General features: G+C 34.4%; 1 protein-coding gene across 1 annotated transcript; it reads right to left on the reverse strand.

Moving 5' to 3' along the window:
* Positions 1-8,245: 8,245 nt before the first annotated feature.
* On the reverse strand, positions 8,246-8,785 carry LOC129971250 (uncharacterized). Its single transcript, XM_056084843.1, has one exon. It carries the CDS (start codon positions 8,783-8,785, stop codon positions 8,246-8,248), a length of 540 nt encoding a protein of 179 aa, XP_055940818.1.
* Positions 8,786-10,741: the final 1,956 nt, after the last annotated feature.

The raw sequence follows: 10,741 nt of genomic DNA on the forward strand, positions 1-10,741 counted from the left end.
TCTGCTTTATGCCGAAGTCGTTGGATTTCAACACGTTTTGCGCGCTTGTGCCAGAAATAAAACAAATGGATTGTTTTATGATCGAAAAAAATCCAATATCCTCAATTCGTTGCCTGTATAACCTGCTGAGAGATTTTTAATGCTAGAAAATTATTAGGTTTGCGCTCTAATTTATCAAACGAATGTTATTTTTTTATGAGGTAAGTATAAAAATCGTTTGGTAGTCTCACGATTCGTTATGACTCCGTGGCTTAACTTCTCAAAAGAGCAAGTTGACAACCAGACACAAGTAAAATAATAATAACAACAAAGTATTGTAATCTTTAAAATTTGACTTCTGGATTTTGAAGAATTCCTATGTTTTGGACCTCCTTAAATCAGAAAAAAAAGCAAGTTGCTTAGTATGGGCGTCTGTTTATGAATAAGATAAATGAATATAATTATAATAATTTAACCTAGACTCATGAAATTTCATATGTGATCTTTGCAACAAATTTTTAGATGTTTCTCGAATTTTGAAGGAAATCCATTCTTTTGAAGTTTGTCTGTCCATCCGAATGCAAGTGAGCACTAAAACTGCAACATATAAAAAGCTCTTTTAATAAAATTTAATAAACAATTTTCTATTTTACATTCTATCTACATTACATCTTACATTACATTTATTTTCTATTCTATTTAATAAACAATAGTCTATTTTACAGATCCGTACCGGATTTTGAATTCAGATTTGTAAACGTGTTGTCCGTCTATCGGTTTTAATTTTCGCATGTCTAGAGTAGAACATTTTTAACAGTAAAGCATGCTTAAGTAAGGTAGGACCCATATTAAGCAGACATCAATCACGAGCAAAAGTTAATCATCACATATCAATAGTCAAGAACGAACTCTAACAGGTCATTTGCTCTTCCCTTTTTTACAAGAAATGCATGACACAGCTGTCTCGTACGCACTAGAAATTTTACACAATCCATCTCAATATGCAAATTTCCTCATTCGTACTGGACTGCAACTCCAATATTTCTCCTATCGGCACATTTTAATACTAATTTTTTTTTTTGAGGAATTTATCTTTCCGTGACTTCCACAGTCTGTATATGAAATGTGGTTTCATTTTAGCTGTAAAAGCACAAAACAGGGAAAATTATTTTATGGTCACTCTGTATATGCAATGATACTCTTTATGCCATCAATAGTTGCTTGTTTCGCTTCATTACATATTTTCGAAAGAAATCTCAAAAGTACTATTTCATTATGCCTTCTCTATAGAAAAAAATGACGATATAGCCCCTCAATACCACTCATTGTACCGTTTTTTTATTTCATTTGGTAGAACGTTGTGGCACAAAAATCGCTCTTATTACTTATAACAATGACAGCAGCGAAGTGTAAATAAATCGCCATACAAATGTTTCAGACTTGCTTCATTGAATGTTTTTCCTGCTGCAATTGAGTTAATGGGTCTGCAAATTTTTTTAGAAATGCTTTGGAGAAGACTATCAGTCAGAAGAAGCAAGTGTAGAAAGGTTTTCAGGTATTGAATGTTTCTAAGGTTTTATATATTGACTTATACTGGGTTAGCAAGAAATAAGTTACCCACTTCAGAGAGCTCTAAAATGCGTTCTATTGGGTCAAATATGATAAAATTTGAACCACAGATTATTCAGGTGTGCGCTTTACATTTATTAATTTAAAAAATTAGTACAAAATTCACCAATAGATGGCGCTGTAATACAAATGACATTTATTTGCATGTCTTGAAAATGTGAAACATAATTTGCGTTACAGCGCATGCCTATTACCATTTTCTTTGGAAGAAAAGAAGGCGAATTCTGCACAAACATTAGTTTCTTCTCTGTTCGTTATGCCTACGTTGCAAGAAAAAGCGCTACTGGTGAAATTCTTCTTCTAGAACCAACAAAACTCCGTTGCAGCTCTAAAGGAATTTCGTCGTATGAAGAAGATAAGAAGAGGTCCAATGTCTCCAGGTCCCTACGCAAGATGCAGAAATTTGAAAAAACTGGGCAACTTGGCATTCTTCCAGATAGACGACGAAAAAAAATCCCGTCTACCAGCATCGAAAATGTTGGGATCACGCTCTTTGAAGCCAGCAAACAGTCGGCGCACAATAGTGTGAGTTTGCCAGTTGTTTCCCGTGTTCTGGATATGCCGTATTCAACTGTAAGAAAAATCGTTCGGGAGATTTTGCATTTTTATCCATACAAAATCAAGTCTGTGCACCTGTTGCAGGACAGGGATTTAGAGGTCTGTAAAACTTTTGTACTTCAGTTCCTTGCTCGAATGGTGGTTGACACAACTTGGCCATGGAACATTCTGTGGAGTGATGAGGCTCACTTTTGCCTCAATGAGTAGGTAAATACCCACAACTGTCTAATTTGGGCAGAGGAAAACCCTCACATTACCCAGGAACAATACTTGCATCCTGAAAAAGTGACAGTATGGTGTGGTTTTACAGCTACCTTTATCATTGAACCGTATTTCTTTAAAGAGATAATTTTAAATGGAATCCAAATCTGTTCTGTCACAGGACAACGGTACCATGATATGCTGAGGAATTTTGTAATCCCAACTCTTTTACAGCGTGGATGCCTTCCAGACATCATTTTCAAGAAGGATGTTGCACCATCTCATTGATCGCCGTGTAAAGCGATTGTTAATACAGAATTTCACAGAAGCATGAGTTATCAGCTGTTATTACCCAATAGCATGGCCTCCTCGATCGTCGGACTTCACCCCTTGCGACTTTTGGTTGTGAGTCTATTTGAAAGATAATATCTACCGCCGAAGGCCGTCTATACCAGATCCGAAAGACAACGTTCGGCTACATATTAATATTCCGGTAGACTCATTCCGATCATCTATAGAAAAATGGTTCTGCGATTAGACCATATTGGTGAAAATGAAGGAGGACACATTGAGAAATTTTAATCTTACTTGTAATACACATAAATGGTTTTATGTATATTACAACGCCACCTAAAGATGAATTTTTTTTATTTAATAAATGTAAAGAGCATTGTCTCAATAATCTCTAGTTCAAATTTTATCTCATTTGAATGAATAGAACGCATTTTAGAGCCCTCTGAAGTAAGTAAGTAACTTATTTCTTGCTAACCCTGTATATGTTGTAAAATATTGAGTGTTTTTAATTTTTTCTTGCCTTTTTTTTCTGATAATCCATGATCACGAGGACAGCAATAACAGAGGGAATAAGATGTAAAATAATAATGTCAAACAGAAAGTTATACATATACATGTCAAACAGAAAGTTATACATATACATGTCAAACAGAAAGTTATACATATACATGTCAAACAGAAAGTTTGATAAATACTAAAATAGACTTAAACATCTGCAGACGGATAATCGTTATGGTTTAATTATCCCATCTTAATCATTTAAAAAGTCAGTAATCTGGGCGAATAAGTTCATCACCAAAGGCAGCTAGTTTTTTTTTTTTTTTTTTTTTTTTTTTTTTTTTTTAATATAGCAAAATAAAACTTTGAGGCAGCCCCAACCTCAACAACTGAGCTGATTTCGTTACTTTGCTTGTACAGCTAACTAGACGGAATGTTCTTTGTGCAATTATAATTTAAAAAATACTTTCTCTTGGTGTTGTAAGATGAGACTCATCACAATCGGTTGACATTACCGATGAATTGTCTTTAATGACATAGGCGAAAAGTTGGTCAGCTAAGGTAGCTAGTTATTATAAAAAAAATTTTGATTACGTATTAATATAAAGTAGATAGTAATAAAATTAATAAACAAGTCACAGGTAAATATAATAAATGAGTTAAGCTCAATGGAATTTTTGTATTTGTTTATACTCTTTGCAGAACGTTGTTGACGAATTTGGCGTTATGAAGATACGAAAAGCAGCCGGATTTGACAAATTTTAATCCATGCCCATCTCTTAACTTACCAAAAAAGCTTCTTTTAATATAAAACAATTCTTATTTCATACCCATTAACTTGTCAGAACCAAGATGAAACACAGAAGATATCAGAATCAAAACTTTAATTACTTTAAACGTTTAAATCCAACTGTCCCCGGTTGTCACTGACTCATTATTTTAATCAATTTGAAATACCAATTATACCTTCGAGTTTAATAATAAAAAAATAATAAAGCAATTTTAAGGAAATAAATTATTTTTAATTATTTGTCTCTAGCAAAAAAGGCAGTGTTGGAACTTGGTAGTAAGACCTCGACTTCGAATATTGGAGGGACCAGGCTCGAGACTCTATTCCGCCAAAGAATCTCCGTGTAAGCGGGTCTGTTGTATCTTAAATCCGTTGAGACGAAAAATGTCCTCTTGCTGGTGGCTGCGGACGTCTGAAGAAGGGGTGAAATACCATTTCAGGTGTCATCCTCGTCATCTGACAGCTGTTTAAAATTACGATGCCTGTACCAAAATAGTCTTGGCAAGACATTAATATAACTAAACTAAACTGTATCGGCGCATCTGTGGTGATGTTCATATAGAGTGTTGTATAAAGCACTTCATCGCTATTAGAAATATAAACTCTTTATTTCACTAACAACTATCGGAGCATCCCTGCTTAGCGCACGTATACATAGAACGGGGGTTCCCCGGGCGAAGTATTAACATAGATTGTATTAGGGAAAGTAGATAGGTAGCACTTTAGAATAACATGAATGAAAGATGGCGCTACGATCACTACATGAGTATCCCCCTAGTGAACAAGGAGAACGACAAAATGTGATAATGCAAGATAAATATACGTGCATAAAAATAAAACATCACGTAATACAATAAGTATAATATAGGATAATGGTTTCAAATGGCAAATAGAAATTGATGTAAGTAGATGCAATAATATATGAAATATATAAAATTACAGTTACAATATATATATACAAGACAATTTATATATCAGTAATTAATTTCGTTGGAAAATGGACATGACGTCCACTACGAAAGGTAGTTAGTTTTGTCGGCAATTGTTCATTTTTAGAAGAGAGTTCACCTTGAGTTTTATGAATAGATGCAGGTATAGAAGGTAACGAGTCATTAGATCCTATCAATACACAATACATATGCAGGTTTGACACGGTCTATGGAAACTGTGACATTTTTATTAATAATTTTTAATACAAAAGTTTTATCTTTCCTGCTGATTACAGAGTGTGGACCAGTGTAAGGAGATGAAAGAGGAGGTTTAACACTGTCCACTCTCAAAAATACATGAGAGCAAGTACTTGGATGTATGTATGAGGATGGATGAATATAAATAGGCTTAACCGAGTGTCTAGACGTAGAGATAGGATTTATAGATTGCATTAGTGTTTTGAATTTTGATACATAAATATCGGTTGGTACTGATAGATTTACTTTTGAGGTTAAAATGTCAGAAGGCAATCTGAGGGTTGTACCAAGGACCAATTTAGCACATGTGGCATTTATCTCCGGTTTAATTGCAGATCGAATTCCTAGTAAAACTATTGGAATAGTTTCAGTCCAGTTTGGTTGACAATGGGCTATAATAGAACTCTTAAGATCTCTGTGGAAACGTTCTACAAGTCCATTGGACTGGGGATAGTAGGACGTTGTGTGGATTCGATTTGTACCCAAAATATTATTCAAATGTCTAAATAGATGTGAATCAAAAATTTTCCTTGATCTGTAGTTATAGTTACTAGACAACCGAAACGAGATATCCAATTATGAATTAGGGCTTTACATGTTGTTTCAGCAGTTATATCTGAAGTAGGAATAGCTTCCGGCCATCTGGTAAATCGGTCAACTATTGTCATACAATATTTATAACCATCAGATAGTGGGAGTGGTCCTATGAAATCGATATTTATATGGGCAAATCAAGCATCTGGCAAAGCGAAAGTGCCTATAGGAGATTTTGTATGTTTTTGAATTTTAGAACGTTGGCAATTATGACAAGATTGAACAGAATTTTTAATAAATGAATTCATGTTTGGCCAAAAATAACGTTTAGTAATCAGCTTTCTTGTTGCTCGAATGCCAGGGTGAGAAAGATTGTGAATATTTTCAAAAACTATTGAACGAAAATAATTTGGAATGTACGGACGAGGTGAATTAGTAGATAAGTCACAATACAAGGTTACATCCTCTAAGGGAAAATATTGCTTTTCTATTTTACAATTTGAAGACTTCAGATATTCTTTAAGTTCAAAATCCTTTAACTGTGCAAGTGAGATGTCATGAAAATTTAAATTCTTTTTTGAAATTGAATGGATTTCAATGAGAGACAATGCATCTGCAACAATGTTCTCAGCTCCTTGACATAACGAATATCGGTAGAAAATTGGGATATGAAGTCTAAATGTATCAGTTGACGAGGTGAGCATTTATCCGGCTTTTGCTTAAAGGCTTCAGTAAGGGGTCTTTGATTAGTATAGATTGAAAATTCCCTACCTTCAAGCATGTGTCGAAATTTTTTTTATAGAAGCATAAATAGCAAAAAGTTCTCTGTCGTATGTTGACCAATTAGTTTGACTTTTAGAAAGTTTTATTGAGAAAAATGCAATGGGTTCCCAAATTCCATTTGTAAGTTGATTTAAAGAGCTTACAATAGCAAATAAGGATGCATCGATCTACAGACTTAAAGGAACTCCAGGAATCGAATGTTAGAGTAGGTTAGCTTCAGCAAGAACTTTCTTAGCATTAGCAAATGCCTTGTCAGTTTCCTCAGACCATTGAGAGTAGTTTCAGATTTTTTTGCTGGCCCTGGTGATTTCTTTTTGTTAGTATGGCCTATAAGAAATTTAATCAAAGGTGATAATATGTGAGCTGCTTTGGGAAGAAATCTGAGGTAAAAATAAAACATACCCAAAAATCTACGAAGTTGAGTAAGGGTAGTGGGTCTTGGGAATTCTTGAATTGCACTAACTCGATCAGGAATTGGAGAAATACCTTCTTTGGAAACTTTAAATCCTAAAAAATCTAAGGTAGAAACACCAAATGTACACTTAGAAGATTTAATTGTAAGTCCATAATGGTCTAATTTTGAAAAGAGAGCTCTGAGATGTTGTTTATGCTCTTCGATTGATTTTGAAGCAATTAATAAATCGTCAATAAAAGCATACACACCATCTAAATTTCTAGTAACTTCATCAATAAATCTCTGAAAAGTACTTGATGCATTGCACAAACCAAACTGCATCCGAGTGCTCTCGAAGAGTCCTAACGGCGTACAAATAGCTGTTTTATGAACGTCCTCGGGAGCAATCGGAATTTGATGAAAAGTTTTAACTAAATCAAAAAATCAAAATTGTGGTTCCATGAAATTCGCTAGTAAAATCCAAAACACTGGGAATAGGATATTTGTCCTTTTTGGTCTGAGCATTAAGAGCTCTAAAATCACCAACAGGACGCGAATCGTCACTTCCTTTTTTCGAAACCATATGTAGAGGAGAGGGAAAATTGCTGTTGGATGGCCGCATATGGCCTAAATCCAACATATGCTGAAATTCCATTTTAGGGCTTTTTAAACGATCGGGTGCTAGTCTACGAGGTTTTGCATAAACAGGAGAACCAAAAGTTTCAATATAATGCATAACAGAATGTTTTACAGTTTGGTTTGCATATGGAGCTTTAACAATATTAGGAAAATCATTCAATAACTTTGAAAAATCATCATTACAAAATACAGATTTTACAGAATGAACATTAGTATTATTAAGAATAGCATGAGTATTTATATGTGTACACATATCATTTAAACGCCGATTTCTTAAATCAGGTTGCAAGTTAAAATGATGTAGAAAATCTGCACCAATAATTGCAGTTTTAATATCACAAACATAAAAAGGATAAACAAATTGTTTTCTTAAACCTAAATATAATAACTTTTGTTTATAAACATTTATGATAGAACCATTTGCTGCAAAGAATTTTTGAATCGGAATACACAGTTTATCATTTCTAGTCGCAGGAATCAAACTACAATCACTGCCAGTGTCAACGAGAAAATTTACATTTGATTTTCTATCGCGAACAAAAAAGCTACGAGAACTACTGGGCGAGGCGTATGTCATCGCTACTCCTTGCTGTTGAGGTTTGGCTGATAATTGCAAGGCGGAATGCATTTATGCGCTTTGGAGTCGTACTTCTGATGATACCAACTAACACCATTCGACTGAGAGGAGCTACGCTGTCGAAAGCGAAAGTCAGTTCGTTTACGAGAATTATTTCTCGGTCTGCGACTGGCACTTCTTGATCAGCGTGAAGAAGCAACTTCTTCGCGAAGTGCTTTAATTTCTTCAAGAAGTTCTGACTGAGAGGTATCATTTACATTTGCACAGGAATTAGAGCTTGAAATGTTGCTTACCTCGGGTGGCGTAACTTCCATGATTCTATCCGCAATTTCCGCAGCTTTAGTAGCATTTAGAGGACTAATTGCTAGAAGTATAGACTGGACAGTTTGGGGCAATTGTAAAAATAACTCCAAAAGAAGAGTATCCAAAATTTGATGATGTTCGGCCCGCCTTTGCATTACTCGTAGTAAATCAGTCGGCTTTCGGTCACCTAACTGTTCGCCGGCAAGAAGACATATAATTTCTTGAGATTTCGATTCACCGCATCTTTTTACAAGTTCCTCTTTCACTTGCTTGTAAGGATCGTCTTTGTCAGCACAAGTGATGACATCGTGAACCATAGCTGCTGCTTCAGGAGAAAAGTTAGCTACACAATAGTTGTACTTGGTTGCACTGGCAGTTATCGGTTTCGGAACTGGAAGCTGAAATGTTGTTTCTGCCATTATAAACTAAAGTTGAGGGTCTCCAAAATTAAATGGAGGCATCTTCATGGCAGAATTCTCTTCCATGTTGGAGAACTTGAAACGGAAACAGCTCAGAACAGCAATGGTAGGCGTTGAAAGTTTTGAAGTTTACTTATACGTGATCTCTTTTCCTGGTCACCATTGTGGTGATGTTCATGTAGAGTGTTGTATAAAGCACTTCATCGCTATTAGAAAAATAAACTCTTTATTTCACTAACAACTATCGGAACATCACTGCTTAGTGCCCGTATACATAGAACGAGGATTCCCCGGGCGAAGTATTAACATAGATTGTATTAGGAAAAGCAGATAGGTAGCGCTTTAGAATAACACGAATGAAAGATGGCGCTACGATCACTACACATCCCTAACTGTGTTCTTACCCAAAAGATCGCGATAATTTATTCTTCGAGGTGAACAACGCAACATTACGAAGCGTTTTTTAGAGTTTAAATGAGTAACGTTAAAATATTTTTTTACGATAATTGTATATCTTGTTTGATACAAGGAGCCAGCATTATCATGCTCTTAAGAAGAAAAAAATGTCCGTGTTCAATCAGAATTTTTCAACTCTTATAAGACGCCGTGATATTAATGTAGCCGATGCCAATTTGTGGTGTCTAAAACTTGTATGGGAACATTCACTGTGAGATTTTGTTTATTTTGTATCAGATGCCGATAATGATGCATATTTCTCTTCGTTGACTTATCGATAGCATGGGCCATCTGCATCCATTTAGTATCCAAGTGTATATGATTTCATATTTCAAGAATCGGTCTCGAACATGAAATCCTCCAGTTCCGAAGCCGTGACCTAATCACAGAACACAGCGGTACATTAATACTTGAAAAAGCTTCGTATATAAAATAAAAGTGTTGAGTCTTAAAGGAATTGCTAGATATTGAAAACTAGGGATGACGAATATTTTACGAGCGGTTATTACGTAACCAATATCAAAAAGTCTCAAATACCAGTGATCAATACTTTTCAAAGAGGCGTGTGATTCAAATCCTTAATACGATCTTACTGGTAATATTCCAATTACAGGTTTTGGATCACGATAAAAAAATAACAATCGATACGATACAATCAATAACAATCGATACCAATTGAAGCTCTCCAACAAAACAGAAAAGGAGAAATCTGTGAATTTGTTGAAAAGTGAATGGAATTGAAGTGAATTCTTGGAATTATCGTATCATTGAATTGCATATCACTGAAATTTATCGGAGCGGTAACTTTACTGAAAAGTGCGAAGCTTCACTTCATGGGAGTGACCTTGACTTTCCGATATTCGCATTTGACGAGGCACTATTCCATAAAGATCATTTTTAATTACTTGTGACATGATGGTGATTGCATATATTCTGTTTACTGCTGGCGTCATCTATTGGTAGAATACAGAACTAAAGTAAACATTTTAAAGAAATGATATATATATTTAATTCAAATTTTTCAGAAAATAGTTTACTCCAATAAAGAAATTAAATAAATAGTTTTGAAAAAAATCAAATTTAAGAAGTAAGCTGAAATAGATAAATTAATTCAATCACACGTTACTTAAATTAGTAAATTAAGTATTAATTAAAAATAATAAATTTTATATTTAATATTAAGTAATAATTTTTAATTAATAATATGATTGAAATAACAGATATTTGGAACAAATATTTAAAAATAACAATAGCAAAATTATATGTTATTGAAAAAATCGTGGATTATGCATCTCTATTGAAAACTACGAAACAGAGCGGCACAGAGAGCCGTGTATGAAGAGAGAAAGAAAGCAGGGAAAGAAGAGTCCATGGGGATGCATTTGGATCTTACATAATTTTAGAAAAGTATTTGTCAAATCAACCTCTTGATTCCGTGAAAAAATTAATAGACCGCGCAACTTGGAAGTTACAAAGAAGCGGCGTTCAATCAATTAGGAA

This window comes from Argiope bruennichi, chromosome 6, assembly GCF_947563725.1.
Source record: "Argiope bruennichi chromosome 6, qqArgBrue1.1, whole genome shotgun sequence".
In the NCBI taxonomy this organism is placed as follows: Eukaryota; Metazoa; Arthropoda; class Arachnida; order Araneae; family Araneidae; genus Argiope; species Argiope bruennichi.

Coding starts and splice junctions, on each gene's coding strand:
- LOC129971250 (XM_056084843.1), bottom strand. CDS start 8,785: ATGGCAGAAACAACATTTCAGCTTCCAGTTCCGAAACCGATAACTGCC.